Source organism: Falco punctatus, assembly GCF_963210335.1.
Source record: "Falco punctatus genome assembly, chromosome: 3".
Lineage (NCBI taxonomy): Eukaryota > Metazoa > Chordata > Aves > Falconiformes > Falconidae > Falco > Falco punctatus.
This window is the reverse complement of record NC_137582.1, coordinates 108915510-108939816: the sequence shown is the minus strand read 5'-3', so window position 1 is coordinate 108939816 and position 24307 is coordinate 108915510. Positions and strand designations below refer to the sequence as shown.

At 55.6% G+C, this 24307-nt stretch overlaps 1 protein-coding gene across 4 annotated transcripts in view; it reads left to right on the top strand.

Annotated features, from left to right (window-relative positions):
• Positions 1-1247: 1247 nt before the first annotated feature.
• The window catches only part of EPHB2 (EPH receptor B2), a 145078-nt gene continuing 122018 nt past the window's right edge, over positions 1248-24307 (top strand). For all 4 annotated transcript variants that reach the window (XM_080379604.1, XM_080379602.1, XM_080379603.1 and 1 more), the window contains exon 1: positions 1248-18195. In XM_080379604.1, the coding sequence (XP_080235730.1) occupies positions 17550-18195 (646 nt within the window). In that variant the 5' untranslated portion in view covers positions 1248-17549. The remainder of the gene's footprint in view (positions 18196-24307) is intronic.

Sequence of the window (24307 nt, the reverse complement as noted above, 5' to 3'; positions counted from 1 at the left end):
GGTTGTGTCTGAATATTCTGCATTCATGACCCCAAGGACCTCCACCAGACCATCTGAAGCACCCTGAGCCCAGGGTGAGTGGGTGGACAGTTCTGTGGACAGAAACATCACCCATTTATTAGTCATGCGTTTTGGTGTTTGGGATTCTGGATTCAATGTATTTAATTTTTAAAGGCAGCTCGTGTTGTACTGTCAAATAACCTTTATTTCCCCAAGTTGCATTTTTCCTTGACCCTGGTTTTGCTGCAACATCGCTTGTGTCTGGGAGTGCTCAGAGGCCCTGAAGTGAATGTCACGGGAGACAGGCAGTGCCCCCACAAGTTTCCTCTTGCAATTTTTAGCCACGAAAGATCAACCTCCAGCCTACCGAGCTGGATTCAGCTGCATGTCTGGCTGCTCACGATGTGGCACAACTACTTGGCACAGCCTGTGAGATTCAGGGGAGGTTACAGCTGCTCTGCCTCGGTGCAGGACCACCGAAGCACCCCACTTCATCCTTCCTTCTGGTCTCTTTTTCCCACTGTCAGTGTCATCCTGAAGTCCTCACACCTTGATGCATCTGCAGGCGCATCCTTCCTGCATACCGTTCACCAAGTCAAGGTGATCTGCTGCAGGAGATAGGGTGTGCAAAAAGAGGATTTAGTCTCAGTGGTCTATTTTGGCCTGGGACAACATCCTTCGGCTATCAGCAGCTCCCAGCCCAGCAATGTGAATGTTCTGGTGTGTATTAAGTAAGTAGTCAGAAATTGCACTGAAACCTTGTGGTGGAGACATTAATGATTAACCTCTTTAGCATGAGCTCTCCGGAGTGGATTTTCCAGCGTCTGGTAAGGTATTGAAGCTCTTGCCAACACCTTAACACAGTTTGGTTCAACAGTGAGCAGCCCAGGCTGTTACTCAGTCTCAGCCAGCCCATCACCCCCCTGCCAGGACCATGCAAGCTCGGAGGCTGCCTTAGCTGGGGCAAGATGCCCTGCAAGCATCCTTGGAGCCACGTTTCACGATGCTTCGCCTCTGGCTGCTGCAAAGGTTTTGCTGCTCTGCAAGACACGGTGTGTGCGCTATACCGGGCTGGAAATTTTCCTGAGCCTGACATCTCTGTCCTATACCTGCCTCTGAGCAGCTGGCAAGCAAACGGGGGGACGTGTTGGAGCACAGACCAGAGTGAGAAGGGCCATAGGTATGCTTGTGCCTCCTTCCATTTCCAGCCCAGGCAGATGCTTCAGGGCCCTGGTGTACGCTTTTGTGATGGACTGTTTGGCATCTCTGAGCTGCTGAGGCTATCGTGCAGTTTGGGTTTGCTCCCCTGGTACCTGGGGACCGTCTGTTGCGATACAAAGGGCAAAATGCCGCAGCTGGAGACGGCAATGCTGGAACCAGGAAAACCCAGCCGACATTTTCTTCCTTCCCTGGCTTTGCCACTAGATGTCATAGGAAAAGCAACATTTCCATCCCAGTTCGGCTCTCCCGGATGGGATTTTGGGGGGCTAGCAGGTCTTCCTCCCACCGCCAGCCATGAAGCATCTTCCCAGCCTCCGCCTCGGTGGCTTTGTCTGTCTGCAGAGCCCCTGGAGAAACCATCGCCAGGGATTCAGGGTTCAATGGACATTGAAATGCAACTGAAACCTTTTTTCCCAGCGCCTGGCTAAGCTGCCCGCTCAGACCCTCCCAGGAGGGAGCCGCGCGTCACCCTTTCTCAAAGGGGCGACGCTGTCACGCCGGGACCCGCGGCACCTACAGCAATATGGTCCCCTCAAACAAGTCGGACAAACAAGGCCTTTATAGGCACTTTCTTTTCTTCTGGAGTGGAAGACAGAGAAGCCGGGGGAGAACTCGGGGGCGTCCCACCGCAGCGGAGCAGCACACAAAGGCTCGCAATGAAAGGGGCGCCAGCAAATCCTCTTAGGGGCTTCACTGTGTGCACATTCATATTCCGGCCCCATCTGCCGGGGGGATCCCCGGGAGTGAGGGGGGGGAGAGGGGCTCTCCCTGCCCCGCGCCGCCAAAGCAAGCAAAACGCATTCAGGGAGTGAGAAAGGGATGAAAAGGAAGAAAGGCCATGCCACGCCGGTGCAGAGCTGGGTGGTAAATGCGGCTCTGCCGACGCCGTGGGGAGGGGGTCTTGCTTACAGGGGGAGAGGGAGGCAGCTTGGGTGGGGGCTGTGCAAATGCTGACACCCCCCCTTGGCCCCCGGGGGTGAGATGGGAGTGGGGGCAGCCTTCTGAGGGGGGCAAGGTGTGCAAGCCTGGTGCCTGTGGGCAGACGAGCTGTGCGGGCACCCTGGGCACAGAGGAGCACCCTCGATGGGTTTAAGGGTGCCTTGACTGGTGGGGACCTGGTGGGACCACAGGAGGGTGGGGGTGACCTGGCCCTCTGGGAAGCCAATGTGCTGGTGACGATGCTTGGTCCCATGTGAGCTGAGCCGGGCTGGGGCATCGTAGCCCTGCTGCACAGCTCCCGGGGGATTAGGGAGTCTCGTGGGGCTCCGGGCAGGAGCACGGGCACCCAGCATCTCACAGCCCTCAGAAGCCAGAGTAATGGCATGCAGAGGAGTTAGAAGGATGGCATCCTACCTGTGGTCCTACTGTCAGAGTGTGGACAGATGTCTGATGCTTCTTTGAAGTTGTCAGGACCAGAGGAACCAGATGTGGGGCCACAGCAGTCGGTGGGCAGCAGCTTCCAGAGCCTGGAGCCAGGCACCCAGGCAGGGGAAGGGAATCCTCGTGTCTATTCTGGCAGGATTTTAGTTCACTGGGGCTTTCAGCTCCTACAGAGACCAAGCAAAGCTAATAGGACTTGAATTTCTTCCCAAGACAGAGGAAAGCCAGGGATACTCTTTTAGTTTGGTCTGAAGAAACCATCTGTCCCTCCCTAGAAGCAGATGATGAAGGTGACTGAGTAAATAACACACATTAATACCCATTTCTAGGTGCTGCAGGACAGCAAAAGTTCTGTCTCCCACAGGTTTGCACTTGTTGGGCCTCTTCTTCTTCCTGCCCATCCTGCAGCCTCAACTCTCTGCATGGTGCATTGGTGAGGACAAGAATATGTCTACACTGGGTCGGTCTACACCAGGGATTTGCTCTCTGCTTCCCTAGGCTCAGGGCAGCCACTTTGATGTGCACGTGGGTGAGCAGATCAGAAGGGTTAGGCCAATTTGGGGGGGGGTGGGGGGTGGCGCTTTTGGGAAGCTGAGCCAGGGGAGCTGGGAGCCCTGCCCAGGCTTGGACACAGCAAGAAACGGAGCCCAAGCAACCAAAGCCCAGCCTAAGTCTTCCACCTCTCTTGGGGACAACTGATGTGCTTGTCTAGTGACGCCAGTGACTTGCTGCAGCAGCGTGGAGAGAGTGGGGAAGATGTGATGTTCTCTCTTGTATGGGCTGAGGATTTAATTACTGCAGCTAAGGCAGCTTGTGTCTCTTTCCAGCCTGGCGCCAATCCAGTCCAGGGAGCGGTCCTTCCTCTCTGGTGGCCTGCAGCCAGTGCTCCAGGAGCCCTTCCAATTCTGCTATGATGTGGTTGGGTCATGCACTGGGAGAACATCTCTTTCCTGCAGCTGGCTGTGGATGTCAGGGAAGGAGAACAAAGTGTTGGAGAAGCAAAGAGGATCAGGGTGCCCCAGGCAGCGTTAGGTCTCTTCAGGAGGCATGGAGCTGAGAGACGTGAGCTGGAGTGGGGCTGAGGTGGGGATGTGGCTGCTTTGGGCAGTCCCATCAGGGTTCCTGAAGTTTTCAAGCCTGTGTCTGAGGAAGGCGTGCAAGAGTGAGGTGGTGGCAGCTATTCCCCGTCTGGGGAGCTCCAAAGCCTTGTGTTCAGAGGTGGATAGCAACAGGTATGTCCATTATCTGGAGGATGCTGTTCTTTACTGCCTGCAGAAATGACTCATGAGCAGGTTGGGTAACTCCTGGTGCCAAGCTGGTGATGAAGGTCAGACAGTCTGTGCGTGGCTCTCCAGGGTGAGACAGCGTGAGACACAAACAGCGACAGACCGAAGGAGATCGGGACGGTGGAGGGCACCGCCTCTCTGGAGGGCACCACAGGCCACCCACACGAGTCTGCTGAAGGGATGCCGATGCCAAAGGCTGCACAACACATAACCCGAGCTCATAGTGACATCACTCAGGCTCTGGGGACTACCTATGTGCCCATGCAGCTAGCCAGCTGGTTCCCAGCACAGCCTGGACCATTCAAATTGCAGAAGGAAAGGTCTGTCAGAAGGACTCATGAGGAGGCTCCATTTAGCTGCTGAACATGACCATCAGATGACTTTGAGCTGTGGCTGGCTTGGATGCGTTTGGAAGAGCCAGCTGGGGCAGTTCTTCCACAGGCGGGAGAACAAGTTGTGTTTGTCCCACCTGGCTATTCCAAAAATTGCCTGAGGTGCGTGGGAGGAAGGAAGGTTGCATGAACATGGTTGGTGACTCTTTCAGCTGGGGATCCAGCATCAGTGCAGGGATCAGGGAGGGACTGTTGGAAAAGGAGAAGAGGAACATGTGGATGTGGCTCTGCCTGACTGTGACTGACCATTTTTGCCTCCAGTGATCTTGTCCCCTTCACCACTGCCTCCTCAGCAGGGAGGACTCGTGATGCCTTGTCAAATGCAACCAACATGCTCATGAAAAGTGCTGCCAGGGACTTATTTTGCAATGCATGTAGGTGTCTACCTGCAACATGCCCTCAGCTTCCAGGGAAGCCTCCTCATAGCAGAGCTGCAGGACTGAGAGTACTTCGCTGGTGCTCATCGCCTGGAGAACACACTGGTCAGATGTAGGAGTGCCAAATGCAGACCAGACCGGTGCTCTGTGCATCAGGACCACACGCACACACACCCCCATGAGAAGGACAATGTTAGGTGATTCAGAGTGAGATACAGTTTTGGCATAACCCGTTGCCAAGGGAAGTTTCCTGCCCATCAGCCCAGGTAGAAACCCTTAACACATGGGAAAAAGGGTTCAACACTCATCGAGAGTCAGGATTTGGCCTTTTTTGCCTATGGTGGAAGGTGGCATATATAGATTTTTTACTTCTATTATTCTGAAGAGAGCACTTTGAGTGTCTTCAACCTCCACCAAATGCAGACAAACTTTTGTAGATCCTGTGGAGCTCACCTCCGGCAGCAGCAAGCTCTCCAGGCAATCACACAGCATGCAAAAGTCTATCTGTAACGAAAAGGATCAGAGATTTTATCAGAAGGCCTGCAAATGTCCCCTCCTGGAAGCCAACAAAGCCTCTACAAAAGCAAAAAAAAACCTGCTGCTGAGTTTTTGCTATATTGGATTCCGGCAGGACGTGGGAGGCTGAGCAAGGGACGGTGTGCCAGGTGCTGTGCTTGCTGACACACAGGCAGCAGGCACCGCTTCCCCCAGGCGGGATCTGAGCAGGGTGCTTCAACCCACCAACATGAAGTGCCTGATGTTTTTTGACAGCCCCCTTTGCTCCCCTCACTGTTGCAGGCAGCCCCTGGCTCACCCTTCGCTCGGCAGCTCTCACAGCTTCATTTCTTGCAGTTGCACGCATTTCTCGTCCTGGCTCTCCTCCCCTTCCTTCTGCAGGTCTGGATCTGCTGGGAGGAGCAGCTCCATCCCAGAGCCCCTGAAAAGCCGGTGGGCTGGGCTCCTGAGCAAGCACCGAGGTCTCCGGGCTGCTTGAGTGGTGCTCTCTTCCCACCCATGCATGCGTGCAGAGCTGGGGTGACAAGCGATGGGACCCGCCAACCTGCCCACCGCCAGACCAGAGCCCCGAGCAGGGGCTGGGAGAGCTGCAATTGCAAACCTACTGGTTTCCACGCTGCATTGGAGCTGGACTTGCGGCAGGTCCTGGAGGTTTCTGGCACTGGCCAAGTCCCTCCCCGCTCCAGGGCTGAGCTGTTTGCTTATCTAGTGCCGTGATTTAACACAGATGCAGGAACTCACACACTCTCTCCCAGTCTCCTTCAAATTACTTTATTGCTTCCTGTCAACTAGCTGAGCATATCCTGTTAATATACAATCCCCAACGAGCAGTTCTCACAGCATAATCCCCCATGGTCAGATAACACAGCTCGGCTCCCAAAGGACACCCTGTTCTGTCAGTTAGGCACCTAAGGATGCAGGATGCCAGCGCTGGGCAGGTGTTTTCCAGTGAAGCAGGGTTGTCGTCATTGTTATTTTTCAAGATAAACCCCAGTGCTGCAAGAGATGCTGGCTTTCTGCCAGTTTTGGTGTTATTTCCAGGGCTCCATCCACTGGTGACCTCCCTCAGCTGATGCCAAGAGCATTCCCGTGCTGTGACAGCAGCGAGGGTCCCGTGGCTGGAGCCTTTCTCCCAGCTCTCGCACCCCTGCTGCCTAGGAAATGTCCTTATCCACCTGCAGCGGTGGGGGAGCAATAGCTTCAGGTGCCACAAGAATAGTCAGTAGTATAGTGGTGGTGGGAACCCATGTGGGGGTTCTGGTCCAGCCCCCCACTTGCAGCAGGGCTGTCATCAACACTAGACCAGGGTGGAGGTGGCTGTGGCTGGCCAAGTCCTGGAAATCCTCCAGGGGATTTCCTGCAACCCCAGGTTTCCTTACATTGCTGCAGCCCTTGCATGAGTCCTGGAGCTGATGGTGTCCTACCGTCTGCCCCGAGGGTACTGTGGGCATCTCAGCCTCACTCGGTGATGTCCAGCTAGCAGGGTATCTGCCAAAGGTTGATGTTCCCGTGCTGTGTTTCTCCCATGTGTTTCTGATCCTCCATCCATCATGCTCAGGTTCCATGCTAAGACACCTACGTGTCCTGACACGGCATTTGAAGGATATCAACACTGCTCTGCCCCATCTGGTCCTCTTCAGCCTCCTCGTGGGCTTTCTCCCTAACCCTGATGTCCATGTGATGTGCCAGCTGAGCCTGTGACCATGGTGTAAGACTAAGGAGGTCCCTTTCAGAAAATACCACCGTGACTTTTTGCTTCCCTGACACGGAAGCATCCTGAAGACCAGGTCACCGCAAAGCCCCGCGTGTCGCATTTGCATTCCCCTTGCCTGTGCATCCCCTCTGCCCTTATGCCAGGTCCTGCTGTTCCCAGGCTGCCTCTTTCCACAGAGGCACACAGGCAGCGCTGCTGCGGCACGGGAGGACAGGTGGAGATGGCTGAGCCCTCCACTGGTGAGGGACGGAGGACAGTGCTCCTGAGCATGGCTGCAGCTGGGCTTTTGGGTTGCTCCAAAGGCAAACAAAGGACAAACTTGGCTTCAAGTCTAGCCCTGTTCCTCTGCAGTGCTGCAGATGCTGCTAAGGAGACCCGGTTGATGACCAAGCTCAAGCCCAAACAGCATCTCTTCTCCCTGGGGAGCACCTACCCGGGCTAAACCTCCCTGACATAATCCACTACATCTTGTGTGGCCATTTCTTCAGCAAACCTGGGGTATTTTAGGACTCTGGAGGCTGTTCCCACTTGGTCCCTGTTGCGAGCTGTTGTATCTGCTCCAAGCATGCCCCTTGTCATCAGACTCCTTCCTTGGCCCGAGGAAAGGGAACATATGTGGCCACGTTAATGCGGCTGTAGCATGACTTACAGCCATAGTTTTGCAGTTGTATTTCCCAAGTTTTTCCTTGATCCTGCCCTTAGGACAGTTTCTTTCTCTGAAGTTGTTCCTGGAAGTTAAGGACAATCTTGGTGCTGGTTATTGGTTTTACTAGCAGCCGAATCTGCCCTCAAGTACTTGTGATTATCTCTACACTTAACACCTCATTAGCTGGAACACCCACTTACAGAGCACAGTTTTGCAGGTCTGAAAAGAAGGAAAATCCTGATTGACTCAAGAGCAGCCAGTCCTGGAAATTGACTCCAAATTAAAAACCAGTTGAGAAGAAGTATCTGTCCTCCCAGGTAAATCAGGGACTGATTTATTTCCTCCCTAGCATGCCTGCTGAGCAATGCATTCAGCACAGAGCCAGCCTAACACATCCCTGCCTCCATATCCCAAGGCTGGAGGCCTCTGTGATTGCTGTGCCTCCAGGAGCATCCCTGGTCCCCTTAGGGCTGCCTCCTGCTCCCCTCCTTCTGCTCCCTTTCTCCAGCGCTCTGCACTCACTGTCCTGCTAAAGTCCCCAGCCCAGCAGTGATGCAGCAGCTCTGGCTCTTGGCAATCCCAGCTCTCCAGGCAGAACAAAACTGTCTCAAGAAAGGAAAAAGCAAATTGTAGTTTAAATTAAAGACGTCTCTGATAGCAGCCTGGAGATGAGTAAAGGGCATATGGCAGATGAGGTGGGCAGGAATGGGGCTAGCGGCGGGTCAGCAAGGATGTGCAGGAGGTCCCCATCCATGTGTCCATCCCATGTTGACACCAGGGAGCATCTGCAGTGGCTCAGTCCTGAGGATGGTGTAGCCCGTGGGGCAAACCTCCAGCATTCACAGCAGCTCCCGTGGCCCCAGGAGGGGATTTAATGGCAGAAAGGAGACAGACTGGGGGGCAGCACGAACCCAGAGAGAGCCGTGTTGAAAACTTCCCAGCTATTTTCATTTCCGTGGGTTTCCCTGTGTGTTACGTGGTCCTGGATCTCTCTTCCAAGTTGTCCAGCCTCCACTTAAATCCCTGTGAGTTTTGTGCATCCACAGCTCTGCCGAGGAGCTCCACAATTCATCTCCCATCCATGTGAAGAATCACCTGCTTCACTCCTGACCCCCAAGCTTTCTAAATCTGACCCTGAACCTCACACAAGTTTCATTTGGAGGCCTTGGCTTTTCTATGGGAAGAGACAGAGAGTGGCCAGTTTGTCACTGTACAAGGTTGAGGTTGTTTTCCTCATGTGCATTACTTATCCTCTGTCACCTCCTTGCTCATCCCTGTTCCTGTCAATTCTGGGTCTGTTGAAGAGGACAGGTCCCAGCTCAGACCCTGCAGGATGATTGCCTGGTGACCTCCCTCTGCTTGCAGTACTGCTGCTTGCTCCTCTCTGTTACCATTTTTTGAGCAATGCAAAAGACAAGGAACTTCTCTTGTACCCCCTAGGCTGCTTTTTCAAAAGTTTCCTTAAGAAGCTTTTGGCAAGGGGCTTCATGCAGAGCCTTTGGGAACCCCAGCAAATGACATGAACAGATTGCACTGAGCCACACGTGTTTGGCCACTCTGAAGGTGTCTGAGGGGTCGTGGAGCAGGACTCCCTCTTGCAGAAGCCCCATGGACTCCCCCTGGGCAGAGAGCACTCACCCAGGTCTCTTTGTTCACTAACAACACCCACCCTCCACCTTGTAGAAGCAGCTTGAAGTTGCAGCCCTGTAGTTGTCTGTATCTTCCTGGGACTTTTCACACAGGCTGGTGCCATGCTGGCCACTGCAGCAACCCCCAGTCTCCCACCCCGATGCCAGGAAAGAGTGGTGAGTCCCTCATGCTGTGCAGTGCAGGAGCATGGACACCTTCCAGCAGCCCCAGGTGCTTGTGAGAACCCCTTGAAGGAGCACTGGAGAAGGGGACATTTCTCAGAGACCAGCTGATGCCAATGGGCCGAGGGTGTCCCAGTAGCTGCAAGGACCGAGTCTTGCGTGGAAATATGCAAAAAGCCTCCTCCATCAGCAGCACTGGAGGGCTCCAAGAAAGGATGAAACCATGATCTTTCTGACCATTGCAGCCCCCTGCGCTGGGTGCATGGCCAGGACCTGTGCAACAGCATCTCTACCAGCTCTGCTTCATCCCGACGGTGCCGTGGCAGCGTGTCGGGGGGACAGGAGTCACCAGAGCACCTTTTTTGCTGGCAGGTCCCTTATGTCACCAGCGCAGCAACCCAAAAAGCAGATGGCCAGGCTGTTGCCGGGGCAGCTGCGCTCCAGCCACCTCGGTTAATCGGGCAGCATTTCCCTCCGCTCCCTGCCAGACCTGCCTCCTGCCAGCGGACAAACATGGAGCAGGTCTCTGCTACTGCGCCATGCCCACCACTCCTCAGGCCCTGCAGGGCTGCCTCCTCTTCCTCTGCCCAGCCCCAAACAGCCCATTCCCACTCACATTTGCAGCGCTGGCCCCTGCTTTTCCTCCCTTGAAGATGTGCCCCCTCTGCCCACAGCGCTTGGGCATCATTAATGCCGCCCTGCCCCATCCCGCTGCTCTCCTGCACACCCCAGTTTCATCCCGCAGCTGGCCCCAGCGGGAGAGGGTAACTTGGTGCTAGAGCTTATTACTCCGATGAGCCTTCAATAAAAGAAAAGGTAAGTAAATATTAGCATGAAGAGCTTCTGCAGGCACTTGCTAGCATCCAACAGCTCTCTGGCTTTGTGGGACTTGTTCCAGCTCAGTCACATTTTAGCCAGAACCGTAACGGAGTGGATATTCCCACACCCAAAGAGAAAATGTGAAGTGCCTGTCATACAGCGTGCAGCACCGTTCCCACTGACTCCTGACCTTTAATCTCCAGACCTCGGAGGGTTTTTGTCTGCGCACCACTCCGCCTTCTCCATGCTGCTGCGTCTCCCTTAGCTTGCTTCTTTTTCCAAGGGCCCGGACAACCTGTCTTTTCCATCCTTGTGCTGTGGAAGGAGATGTGGTTGCCTCCTTCAGGTCTGCCTTTTTGTAGTAATCGCCTCTTAGGAGAAAAGAGCAATTTCACAACATGCCATTGCCTTTGATCTTATATTTGCCTTCTTGTAAACTTATGCCATCTCAGAGCACTGGAGGATTTTACTCATGAGTGCCTTGAACATAACACATAATGTTGCATTTTTTCACTGTGTTCATAAGCATTTGCAAAACTCCTATTTTTAACACCAGCGCTGAGAAAAACCAGGTAGTTTTCTCCCCAGTTTCCTATTAAATGCCATTTCAGCATTCTCAATTTCAAGGATGCCACCCTGTAATTTTGTAGTATTAAACAGAGACCTGAGTTTGACTTTTCAGGTTTTCTGGCTTCCTTTGAACAACTTTTAAACTATTTTCCAGAAGAATTCTGGACTGTGGATGCCTTGCTACAAAACAGCTTTTCTTTTACAAATCTTTTAAAATGACAGCAATTAAATTGTGCATCCTTTTGTCATTACCTCTGTCAGTATGTAATGCCTGGCAGTTTTTCATCAGAGGTTACCTACTGGGCAGATTTATTCTCTAACATCACTATTTCCGGCCAACCATAAAATAATCAAGGATTAAAATGAAATTATTTTCCAGAATAGAAATACCACCTTCTGCCAATCATGCCTTGTGGTTGTGAAGTCTTCTGGATTAGATTTACGTACATAACATGACATCCTGGTGATCGTTCCGCCTATTCTTTGTTGCATATCTAAATCCCTTTTTTTTATTTTACGTATTTTTTAAAACATAGAATAATAACTTGTACTCTTGATTGTTGCAGTTCTCTGCATTCTGGGAAATTGGGAGTTCCTTGTATATGCTTTTATATAAATTTGCCTTCTCTTTATTTAATTTTTTTTCTTTCTATCTCTGTAAGGTCCTGCTTATTTACAATATCAATTGTTCAAGATCTGACATGTTTGCAGTCCTGAAGGAGATACTTTTATAAACTTGGCTTTTCCAAAATTTTCTTTTAACTCTACAGCCAGTTAACACACAGCCATGGTCGGATAATTTCTGCAGCGCCTAATCTAAGGTTTACCTGCCTCCTCTAAGGTTTTTCTGCCTGCATTTGGCTCTGTCATCGTAAGCTGGGTTCAAATTAGCTGTGAACAATTTCCTGCTCAATTCTATGGTTCTAAATCTGTTTTGAATGCTTCAAAAGTACCTCTTCTCTTTACTTTCTTCCCATGAATACCATTCAAAAGTTCCATTCATTTTAGGAGTTCAATGCTCTTCAAATCTTGGAGGCAATCTACCAGGTGGCTTTTGCATCCTGATTTAGCCGAAGGCTTTAAACCCTAAGACCTCAGACATTGCAACAGCAATGCAAATATAACTACCTACCACTCCTCGCTCCTCTCTGCAACCCCCTTTGTCTCCTCTAAGAGATTAAATCCTCACCTGAAACTTTTCTGGGGCTTTGCTGTGTTCCTGGGGGTCCAGCAGAGGATGATGCTTGGTTGACCTGTGCCATCCTCTTTCCTTCCTCCTTTCTCCCCACTTCTGGTACCAGGCAGCGTCAAAGTTTGTGACATGCACCAATCTTTCACTTGGCCATAGATGAGCTCAGAAATGCTGGAGGAAAGAGCTGAAGGGTGGAGTGAGCTGCTGGTTCCCCGTTAGCTCTCCCTGCGCAGGACCCTGCGACACACGCTAAACAGGTTGAGTGAGGGTGGCTGTCCCGTGTCACGTTTCAGCACAAGCCATCCAGGGCCAGGTACCCTCACAAAGCACAAAGGGATGTAAAAACCTTCTCTTGATCTAACTCTGCCCAGAGAAAGCTCACCACTGTGGCCCCTGTGGGGCAGGGAGGGCAGGGGCTGCAGTCCACACCTGCTTGGATGGTGGCTGGAGGCCAGTACCACTGGTAAAGATGCTGGTCTGCTCTGGGAAGGGGGGAGAGGTCTGTGGTCCCCCCAGAATGTCTATTTAACATACAGGTCAGGGATGGGGGATCTTGCGCTGCAAGGCACTGGCAGCAGCCAGGGCTCAGCCCTGGGGGTGGGGAGCCCCTGCTGCTCCCACCCTTCCTCCTGAAGGACCAGACCTGCTCCTCCACCACGCCGGGGGTGATGGGGTGAGGCGAGGAGGGACAGAGGGAATCTGTTCTCCATGACAGGCCACAATCACATCTATCCACGGGGTTCCTTGCTGTTCCTACACCCTTCACAGAGGTTAGAAAAACTCACTGTTGGGAACAGTTCCTCCATCCCTGCTGAGCTCGGGAACATTAAGTAGGTGATAATAAGCGGTCCCTGAGCAGGAGGGTCTGCTCTCCTTTGGAAAGTGCTGCTCCAGACAATTTATCATGCAGACAAAGAGGGGGAAAAGGGTTAAACACTGCCTGGCCTCCCCAGCCAGCGGTGGCTTTGGTTATCTGCAGCATGGCTGCGGGGCTACACGGTGCCTGTACATGTTCCGGGATCAAGAGTTAAGTGTTTAAATGATAAGTGATATCTTAAAAACATAAGTTTAGCAATGAATCTTTGCCGACAATACTGTTCTATTAGTTAATAGGCAGAATTAACTCACTGGCCTGGGGCCAAGCCCGTCACAGCCAGAGCCAGAACAGCTGAAGCTGCTTTTCACTTGGGTTCTGCTTTTATGGGATTTGCTGCTGCAGGGAGACTCCAGTTTCTGTAAAAATATGCTCATGTTTTCCTCCTCCCAACCTGCCCTTGGAAGCTCGAGGCTCCTTGGAGCCCCAGGGATTCAGCCAGGAGCTGAAAAGCTTTTCTTTCACATGCAGGGGCATGAGCGAGGGTGATGATTTCCCACAGGGTGTCTCCCTGTGGTCCCTGAGCAGCTGCCTGCTCTCAGTGGCTCTGGACAGGCAGATTTACCGCTTTAGGTGCCACCAAGGGACTCACTCCCCGTCCCTCCCATCCAGATTAATTGCCCTCTCCCTTGATTGTCGGATTGAGCTTGGTCAAGTAGCTCTGGGGGAAGAAGCTTCTTTAGACCGCAAGAACAAGGAGCATCTCCCAGCTCCTACGGGTGCCTGGGGCGCCTTGGGTGATGCTCCCCCTCGCTCCTGGCCCTGGGATGGCTGCACTGAGCCTTGAGTCTGTGCACCACAGCTCCATATCACCCATTGCACAGATGCTGCTTCCTTCACGCTGCTTCCCTTTGTGTCTCCCTTGACTCCTGGCTGTCGCCTGCTGCACCTTTTTAACCTTGCAGAGAGTGAGAAGAAGCCAAGTCCTCCAGGTGTGATGAGCCAAGGGCTTCATGTGCAAATGAAATCTGTTCTTCCTGCACCAGGAACTGAAAATGCTACATTAAATGCGTCACCATCAAACCCGTTTTAGTGTCCCCTAGATGTCATCTCTCTTAGCTCTGTCTGCTTGGGAACAATCTTTTGATGTCAACTAACACGTAGGTGCAACTGAAGTGGTGACTCTCTTAATTTTGCACCCCCGGTGCTGCTACTTTTCCCAGACAAGGCTTTATCTAATGCTTTTCCCAACAGGATTTGAGCTCCCTACCACAGTGCTGCCCATGGCTCAGGTGTTGGCAGCAACTGCCAGTAAAACCAACATATCTTGCCTCCCAAGGTGGGACCAGCTGCCTGATGGTGGTCCCTGTGACACAGTGCTGTGGCCACTTGTCACCAGATGGCAGCAAGGAGAGCATCTGCTCACATTGTCGTGGCTGGCTGAGGATAGCAGTGAGGATGTCCATGACCATACTCCACCGAGGCCACTACTTCTGGTACAGAATGAGTAGAAGGTGCAGCAAAGGACATCGGAGGAGACCTGCCATTGCTTATCACGGCGCAATGCTTTGTGGCACTTGAGCTGCTAGCGTGGTGACCAGAGAAGCTCGAGGGCTTCAGGACAAAAGGTGGAGGCTGGTGGCACCCCCTGCACTGCAACAGCAAGTTTGGGAGGGCAGCTGTGGGGCCTTGGCAGGACTTCCCGTGGGTGCTGAAGGGATGCAAGAGCCATAGTAAGCCCTTCCTGGGGGCAGAGTGAAGGCCTGAGGTGGGACCAGGGCTCACGGTTCATGACTGACTCTGGAGAGCATCTTCAGGGGACAAACCAAGCTCCAAGGAGTAAGTGCTCCAAGTAAAAGCTTCAAGGTCACTGCAGCAGCAATCAGACAGCATCCTGGTTTCGGCTGGGATGGAGTTAACTTTCTTCTTAGTAGCTGGGACAGTGCTGTGTTTTGGCTCCGATGTGAGAACAACCTTGATAACAAACTGATGGTTTTGCTGGGTAATGTTTCTGGTCAGACAATAAGTCTGCATAGTGCAAGGTCCCATCTCCAGCAGCAACAGCCTAACGGGATGCTCAAAGGAGCTGGAGAGAGAAGATCACTAGCGACTGTTCCCTCCAGAAGAGTTCCACCTATCTGGACTTGTGCAGAACATTTGACACTGTCCTGCACAACATCCTCGTCTCTGCATTGGAGAGATGTGGATTTGATAGCTGGACCACTTGGTGGAGAAGGAATTGATTGGATGGGCGCACTCCAAGAGCTGCTGTCAACCGCTGTGTCCAGGTGGAGACCAGGGACGAGTGCTGTTCCTCCTCAGTCCGTACCGGCACCTGCACTGTTTAACACCTCTGTTGGTGACACGGATGGTGGGATTGAGGGCAGCCTTAGCAAGTGTGCCGACGACACCAGGCTGTGCGGAGCAGTCAACATGCTGGAGGGAAGGGGTGCTATCCAGAGGGGCCTCAACAGGCTTGAGGGGTGGTCCTGAGTGACCCTCATGGAGTTCAACAAGCAGGTGCAAGGTCCTGCACGTGGGTGAGGGTGATCCCAAGCACAAATCCAGGCTGGGAGCAGATGGAGAGGGACTGGGGGGTGTTGGTGGGTGAGAAGCTCCATGTGTCCCAGCAATGCGTGCCCGCAGCCCAGCCAGCCACCCCTACCCCGGGCTGCACCCCCAGCTGCAGGGCCAGGGAGGGGGTTCTCCCCCTCTGCTCTGCTCTGGTGAGACCCCCCTGCAGCGCTGCCTCCGGCTCCGGGACCCCCAGCGTAAGGAGGACACGGACCTGCTGGAGCGAGTCCAGAGGAGGCCACGGAGCTGCTCCGAGGGCTGGAGCCCCTCTCCCGTGAGGACAGGCTGGGAGCTGGGGCTGGTCAGCCTGGAGAAGAGCTGGTTCCGGGGAGACCCCAGAGACCTGCCAGAGCCTGGAGGGGGTTCTGAGAAAGAGGGAGACAGACTTTTTCCAAGGGCCTGCAGTGATAAGGCAAGGGGTAATGGTTTTAAAATAAAAGAAGGTAGATTTAGATTAGATTAGAAGAAATTTTTCACCATGAGGGTAGCAAGGCATTGGCTGCCCAGAGCAGCTGTGGGTGCCCCATCCCTGGAAGTGTTCAAGGCCAGGCTGGATGGGGCTTGGAGCAACCTCATCTAGTGGGAAGTGTCCCTGCTCATGGCAGGGGGTTGGAACTAGATGTTCTTTAAGGTCCTTTCCAACCCAGACAATTCTACGATTCTATGACCCTCTGATCCTACCACAAAGTTCCCACTGCGTCTGGCAGTGCAGCCCTGGGGAGCTGCAAGAAAATCCTGAGGGTCTGGGTGGACAATGGCAAAGAGACGGGGCTGCTGCTTGCTCTTGGGTTCTAGGCTCCCACTTTGGGGAACAGTGTGGATCCTCTGGGACACCCCTGTCTGGGGCACTGCAGGACACAACAGCAGCCCTGGCACCCAGAAGGTTTGGAATGAGAGTTGGAGGAGTTTGGGAATGGTGAGTGCTTTCTGACACCTGATGGGAAATGCTGGGTGCCCCACAGCAGCGGGGCGCGAGGGAACCGTTACAGAGCTTGGAAACTTGGGGACCCCTGGGGTGGTGGGTAACTGCTGGCGCTGCTGGGGCTCCTTGCACTGCAGAGGAACACATGTGGAGGCAGGAGCAGCAAGACCACTGGATGTTCCTGGCTCTTCTGCCTTCTTCTGTGATGAACTGAGCACCAGTGAACCCTAACGAGGCACTGAAGACGAGAGCTTCTCCACAGGGTACGGACCCGGGGCACAGGATTCCCCGGAGGCTGCGGCACTGCATGGCTGGCCAAGCCTGCACGCCCTGGGGACCGGAGCTGCCGAAGGGGATCCAAGCCTGCAGCTAGCCACACTGGGCTGGGGAAGGCCATTTGGCTCGTGCATGTGGCCAACACCACCAGCGAGCCTCGACCTCCCCCAGAAGCACCCGTAGCTGGCAAGACATGAGTCACTTGTGGTGGGTCAGGGCAGGGAACCCAGGATGCTCAAGCTGGTGGTACAGAAGAGGGATAAGGCGGCGTGCAGTGAGCCAAGCCTGTTATCTCAGTCTTGGATGCTTTGTTGAGCCGAGGGGCTGGGGTCCGTGGTGGCAGTCCAGTGGCTCTTGGGCTACGAGCCTTGCACAGCTGGCATGGAGAGCTCCACATGCAGGATGGGACCTTCTGGGAGAAGATCCTCCAGGACACACGTGTGCTTTCTGTGGGATGCATCTGACCCTCCTTCCCAGCCAGAAGGAACGGGGCACCGCTACGGGAGGTGAGCAGAGGCACACTGCTGGCTGCAAGGTGGCTGGATGGGGCCAGGAGGAGGGGTCAGGGTGGTGGCAGAGGGGACCTCCTGGGGCAAACAGTCCCGGTAACGGTCCTGAAGAGGGTTTGGGTGACAAGGTGCCCAGAGGGCAGGTTTGGGGGGCATTGGGTGGTGTGTGTGTGGGGGGCACAGGTGGAGCTGGGTCTCTGCTTACAGCTTCCGGTAAAGTCCTGCTTGACCCCCCTGGTGCGAGGGGAGCTTGTCACCAGCTCGCAGCCACCCCACATGGGAAACGAGGGGACCGGGGAGGGGGGGTCTGGGGGGCCCGGGGCCTGCCAGCCGCGGATTTTGCCTAGTCCTTGGGTTTTGTTTTGGGTTTTTTTGTGTGTGTGTGTTTGTTTTTTTTTTTAATTTCTGTCCCGCTGGCCCTTTCTCCGCCGGGCCCCGGCCGCAGCCAGCAAGCTGCCCTCCGCCGCCCCCGGCCCCCCCCCGCCAACCCCGGTGGGCAGCGGCGGGCGGGGGGGGGGCCGCACCCCCGGATGGAGGGATGCTCAGCCCGGGGCCGCCGGGCGGGACTGGGCTGCGGGGCGGTGGGAAGGGCGGGGGCGGGGGCATCCCTCCGGGACCCCCCCCCCTCCTCCTCCTCCCCTCCTCCGCCGCCCCCTCCCCGTTTTTTGCGGCGCGCAGTCAACCCCGGGCGAGGAAGATTTGGGCTGAAATCACGGCTTTCTCCGGATGATCGACAGCTCCGGGAGAAACCATCGGCGGGCGGGGGGAGCCGCCGCCCGCCGCCCGCCCGCCGCCCCCCGCCGCGCCGCCGGCCCCCCGCCGCCCCCCGCCCCGCCGCCGCCCGCCCGCCGCCGCCGCCCGCCGCCCGCCGCCCCCGCCGGCAGCGCGGCGCCCCGGGGCGGGGCGGGCGGCGCGGGGCGCTCCCCCGCGCGGCGGCGGCGGTGGCTCGGCCCGGCCGCGGCGGCGGGGCCGGCGGTGCGCTCCGTGCCCGCGGCCGTGCCCGCGCCGGCGGCGGCCCCAGCGAGGGGGCTCGGCTCTGCGCTCCGCCGCTCCCCCGCCGCCTCCATGGAGCGCCGGCCGCGCCGCCTCTGATGCCCGGCCCGGCGCGCACCATGGGGCCGCTGTGGCTCTGCTGCCTGCCCCTCGCCCTCCTGCCCCTGCTCGCCGCCGTGGAAGGTAAGGGGGGGCGGCGGGGGGCGGCGGCCTTGCGCGGCGGGGCGAGCCCCCCCGGTCGGGGCTCGCAGCTCTTTTTTTCGGGGGAGGGTGGCGGCACTTTGTGTACCCCCCCACCCCCCCCCCCCGCCCGCCGCACACCTCCGCAGCGCTGGAGGGGAGGCGAAGTTTTGGGGAAGTGCTGCCCCGGCTGGAGGTGCTCCCTCGGTGCGGAGCCGGGGGCCGCTCGCGTGTCGTCTGTCCCTGTCCCCGTCCCCCCCGCCCCGTCCCCGGACCCTCCCAGCCGCCATCCCGCCGGCAAGGTGGGCGTCCCCCGGCGGGCGCAGGTCGCTGGGTGCCGGCCGGGTACCGCCGCCGGGGGATGCCCGGGCTGTGCCCGCTGCCGCTGGGCTGCGGGAGGCTGCGGGGTTCACCCCGGCAAGGCCTCGCCATCCTGGATCTCATGGCTCCCCGCTGGCGGCGTGGCTTTCCCGGCGGCCCCGGGCTCCCCGCCGAGTCCCCCCGGTGCTCAGACAAAGCGGAGGCAGGCGGCAGGTGGGGGGCTCCTGCGGGCTGGGGGGGAGCACGCTGGGGAGGGTCTAGGCAAGGGGGGGCTTGTCTTCCTGCTCACAAGCCCACCTCAGCCGTGCCTGCGGGCCCCCAGCCCACCCGCTGCTCAGGGACCCCCGAGCTGTGCCGGGCAGGGGTGGGAGCAACGTGTCAGGCCATCAAGCTGCGCATCCCGGTCCGCGGGAGCGTGCCCATCCCGGTCCACGGGTGCCCATCCCAGGCCACGGGTGCGTTCCCGTTGCGGGAGGGCTGTGGCTGAGCCGGCAAGGGGCTGGGTGGCCCTGCTGGCCCCCTGGCTTGACTGGGCTAGTGGGCAGGCTGGGTGGCCGTGCTGGCCTTGGGCGTGGAGGTGCCGGGCGGTGGGAGCTGCACGGACGGTGTTTGTCTGGAACATGGATGAGGCACCATTTATTAAGTTGGAGTTTTGGGAGATGACTCATGGGTTGGCCAGCTATACATCGTGATATTTACAATATGGGAGCTTGGCATAAATAGGACTATTTACGTTGCAGTGGAGAGTTCTAGCCAGCTATGCTATTCAAATGAGCCCAGTATGGTTTTAATTATTGGGGGGGAGGGTGGGGGTGATGAGCGTGTTTGTGGGAGCATACGTGTCCACGTGGGGTGTCTGGCCTCGTCAGCGGGCAGCGCTGACACTTACGGTGGGGTTTGGGCTTGGCCAGCGGGGCCGATGCTGCTGGCGATGGCAGGGGATGGAGCTGGGCACCTTGTGCAGGGACAGGGTGACGCCTCCGCCCCACCTTGCCCATCCTCTGTGTGGAGAGGAGCTGCTAGGGGGGTCAGTGACCAGCTCCCGGAGCTCATCCATGCTTGCTTGAAGGTGTGGTGACCTTTCCGCCATCATGGCAGGAGCAGCAGGGACTGGATGCGTGAGCGCTTGGGCTCATCCCGTGGCACGGGGGATATACCTCTGGGGATGAGGGGGGTTCACCCACCTGAGATGATCGCTGTGAAGCATGCTGTCCCGTGGCTGGGGATGCTCGGCGGGGGCCCTGCACCATCCCTCCAGCAACTGTCCCCGTCTGAGGCTGAACGCGGTGATTCGGACTCGGCGGGGTCCCCCCCGCGGCCCCGCTCTTGCCTTCTGCCTCGTGCGTGTGTTGGGTTGTGATGGTTGCTCACAGTGCTAGTGTGGACAACCAGCTACTGTATCCCAGCCTTTCCCTCCTTTCCAAAGGCTTCTGGAGAGCTGGTGAGGCGAAAGCGTGTGAGACGCAGCTCCCCTGGTGCACCTCTGCTCCTTCCTCCCCATTGGGAGCTGCCTCTTCCCGGGGCTCCTTGGGATGCTTGGATGTGGGGTTCACCTGCATCTCCGGCTGCTCTGGGCCCGTCGACGTGGGCAGACCCACCCCACTGCAGCCGCTGGCCAAGGAAGCGGTGAGTGGACCCCACCGCATCCCTCAGCCACAAGACACCTCTGTGGTGGCGATGCCCTCCGTGCGGCCATCACCAGCTCCGGCCAATTCCCAGGGCCAAAACGAGGGCAAAAAAGGCTCATTCAGGGGGGAAAAAGCATTCTGGTTATTTGCCCAGGGATCCTGCCTCTTGAGCCCTGTTTTCAGCTCTGCTACGGAGCTTTTCTGTAATGCTGGTAATTTCACTTGTCTCCTCTGTGCCTCAGTTTTCCTAATTACAAGGCGTAAAATAATACAAGCGTCTTTCCCAAGGGAGCCGCGAGGTTTTGTTAATGAACATGACAAAGTGCTTTGGGATCCGTGGTTGAAAGCGCAGCCTTAGTCAGTGCGCCTGTGTGTGGGGTGTTTATTTATCTACATGCTTTATATTTCTCTGTACACTATATATTCACTTGCATTTAACAAACCTTAATTAGAAACAAAGCCGATAGGGAAGGAAATATAAACAGGAGTGTGCATGAAAATTGGAAGTTGATTACTCACTGGCCAGCAGAATGTGTGTCTCGGGCTCGGGAGGAAAGGCTGTTTGGTTAAAACCAGCTCTGTTAAAAGGAAATGTGAAAAGAACGTAAAACATAAATCAATATGGAAAACAGGGAGGTGGATGACAACGTACATAAAGCAGAGGTTAAGGAATTGCGTACAGTTGTTAAGGCAGTTGCAAGGTAACGTATCAGCAGCTGAGAAAGTTCAGGCTTATAAAAGGAAAGTTTTTTTGTGTGTGTGTTTTTTTTTTTTTTTTTTTTTTTTAAACAAAAAAACCACCCCAACAACCAGAAAGTCAAGAACAAAGGAGTCCTGGAAGGGTCTGGATCCCACACCGGTTGGTAACAGTGCCGCTATCACTAACGGCTCCTCTTTGTATTCCTGCTGGTGTATGCTGTGCGCATATCTGGAGTACTGATACTTCCGACGTATTTTTGGGGGGGAGCTGGGAAGGGCACTTAGGTATTTTAAAATCAGCAGCCTGGCAAACTCACGTGCAAGGCGGGTGAAAAAAAAACCCTGAAGGCGCTCTTAACCCTGTTGGAGTTAACTTTTCATAAACCTTGCAGCGCTGGCAAGTTTCCCAAGGGCTGGAGGGAAGCCAGCCATGTGCCAAAAAATGTGAAAGGAGAAACAAGATGGCCCTAATATCTGCGAGGGTGCGGGCAGCACGGGGCTCGGCAGGCTCTGGTGGGCGAGGCAGGATCACCCAGCAGGAGTTTTGCTGGGAAGCAGCAGCACGGGTGAGGGGACTTGCTCTTGAGCATCCTCCTGTGCCGGGCGGTTGGGATCCTGAGCCTGACCTTGGCCTTGGAGAGGGATGCTGGGGAGGGAGGGCCGTATCCTTTCTGGGGTGGGTAACGCTGGAGCTGAGGTGCTGGACACGAGCGCCCGTGTCTGTCCTCCCCGCCAGCTGGAGACAGGACTTTTGTGTTTCTGTATATTTACGTGTTACAGTGCACGCAATAGACGTTACACATTTATTATATTGCATATGTGTACGTAATACACGAGATTTTGTATTTTATGTGTGCTATAACATATTGCAGTGTTAAAATATGGTCACCTCTCCTGCACACACGGTCATGACCCGCTGCTGAGCACCTCTGCAGCCTCCTCCAGGCCCAGGTGTGGGGCGGGGGGATGCCAGTCGACACAGGGTTTGGCTTGTTCCCCGTGGTGCCCAGCTGCGTGGTTGCAGCTACCCGTTTCTTCTGGTACGGATTACACCTGGGCAGTTGCTTTGACCTCGGTGCTCCAGGGAGGTGCCATGTGCCCGGGGTGTGCCGGCACCCAGCTGCAGGAGCATCCCGGCTAGTGCAGCACGCTCCGGAGGGATGCGGCAGAGCAGCAGGTCCGGGGAAGAACACAGGATCTGTTAAGGAGCTGGTGCTTCCTGCGTGTTCGAACTCCAGATCTGCAAACAGTCTCCTGAATCCAGGCTGGAAACAAATTTTTGAACAAACGGGAATGAGGCGTGCAGCAGAGGCGGTGGTTTCGGGTTGGACCTGTGCTGCCTGTCTCCCTGCCGCTGCCTCCCCTCCCCGGCCCTGCTCCATGGGTTAATTTTTGACGAGGTGCATTCCTTGCGCCCGCCTGCCCTTTGCATTACCTGGGCAGCAGCAGGGAAAACTCCATTTGGCGATCAAATAAATTGGTGCCAGATATAAATGTCCGTGGAGCTGCCATTGTCGCTCTGCCTCCCCGCTTTTCCTGGGCAGGGGCAGCAGTTGTTCCCGAACTCTGCTGTATTTCCAGCTTCTCTGGGTGATGAAAGCAGAGGGAGCAGATGCTGGAGGGAGATGCCAAGGGGGGACAGGGCTGCAGGGGATGAGGGCTTGGGGCTGGCGTGGCCACTGATGTCCCCCAGCTCCTTGGAACACCCTACAGAGGGATGTGGGGGTGCGAAGGGCACGTGGCTATGCCTGGGGGATGCTGCGAAGGGGGGGTTTGGGGCTGTCCCCCAAGGATGGGGGCAGCGGTCCCCTTTGTAGCCGGGCTGAGGATCTGCCTGCACTAGTCGCAGCCCTTTGTGTACACATACCTGAGCTGGCTGTAAAGAGGGGTGGGCACCAGTGGGGCTGCGAAACCTGCCTGAGGAGCTGGGTAAATACTGGATGCCGAGATACCTCCCGAGGCCTGAGTGCTTTTGTGTGAGCGCAGCCCGAGCCGTGATAAACGAGAGACTAAGCCCGCTGCTCCTGTCCCAACACGCACCCGCTCCCGACAGAACGACACGGATACTCATGTGGGGTCCGTCCGGGAGTGGGTGCGGGGTTCCCATCCCGCAAAAAAGCCATTTTTACTGAGAAAGACCCCTGTCGGCTCCCATCCTGGTTTGCCATCCCTCCCAAACCTGGCTTCTGGTTTGCAGAGAGGCCAGATCGAAGCGGCTGCCTGTGGGATGTGTCAGGAGGGGGGTAGCGGGGAGATGCTCAGAGGCAAAAGTTCAGCCTTAGATAAGGGGGTAAGGACGGGGCCTCCTGCGATAAGGTGCTGATGTGTGGTGCAGAGGGAGGGAGAGGCAGAGCCCTGGGGGGGTCAGGAGGGGGCTCTGCCCTGGCTGGTACCCAGGGATGCAGGGAGCACGGGGGAGGTATGACTGGGGATGCTGGAAGCAGGCAGGGACCCCTCGGGCGCCGGCAGGCAGCAGGTAGGAGGGGTTGTGGAAGAAGAGGTGCCCCAGGGGTGTGTGCAGGGATATATCAATACTGACTTTATATCGGGTTTCAGGAATGTACTGGATGGATGGGGTTTGTGCCAGGGTGCAGGCATGGGGTTGGCTGTGTGAGGTGTGTCGCCCCCTCGCCCCTGGACAAAGCAGAATGGAGGCAAAGGAGTAAGTGAGGATCATGCCGTGCCATCCGCCCCTCTGAACTTCCCTGCTCGGGGATGAAGGGAACACCGTTGGGTCTCTGCTACCCCTTGGACCCAGCTTGTGACACCAGTTGCCAAACATTAAGGGAAATGAAATGGGCCACAAAGGCAGAAAACACACCTACAGTTGTGGATGGTCCGTGCCTCCGTAAGCGTCACATAGTGGCATTATTCGGAAATTATAGTTTTAATGACTGTGAATAATCGCCGCTCTTCAGAAAGCCCACAAGAGGAGGATCTCTTGATTTAGACCCAAGCATCGTGCGCGATGCGGTGCAAAGCATTGGCCTGACTCCATGGGAGCACGAGAAAGAGGTGGTGAGCTCCCAACATTGGTGAATCTTTATCTGTTGGTCTAATAAGTAATATTCTTTCCACATTACCTCTCTTAGAGGCAGGCCATCGTGTCTGTAAAATGACCAGCACTTAAAAATACGATGCAGTAACATCTTGTAAGTAAGGCAAAACGAAGGAGCTGGGCGAAGGGAGCAGCTAAAATAGTGAAACACTTGCACATGATATAGGAAATTATATTTAAAGCTCAGAATAAATGTGTGTGGCCATTTAAGGTATGAGGTTTTTTTTTTTTTTAATACCTTGATTGAATGGCAAATTGAGGGAGGTCATTGGAGGTAAAAAGATGTTCTTCAGCGAGTGAAAGTGGTATCTAAAAGGGGAAAATAGAAAAAAAATCAGAAACCATGGTGTGGTGAACGTAAAACCATATATGGCAGCCTGAGAGGAGTTTGAAAAATAACTTGTGAGAA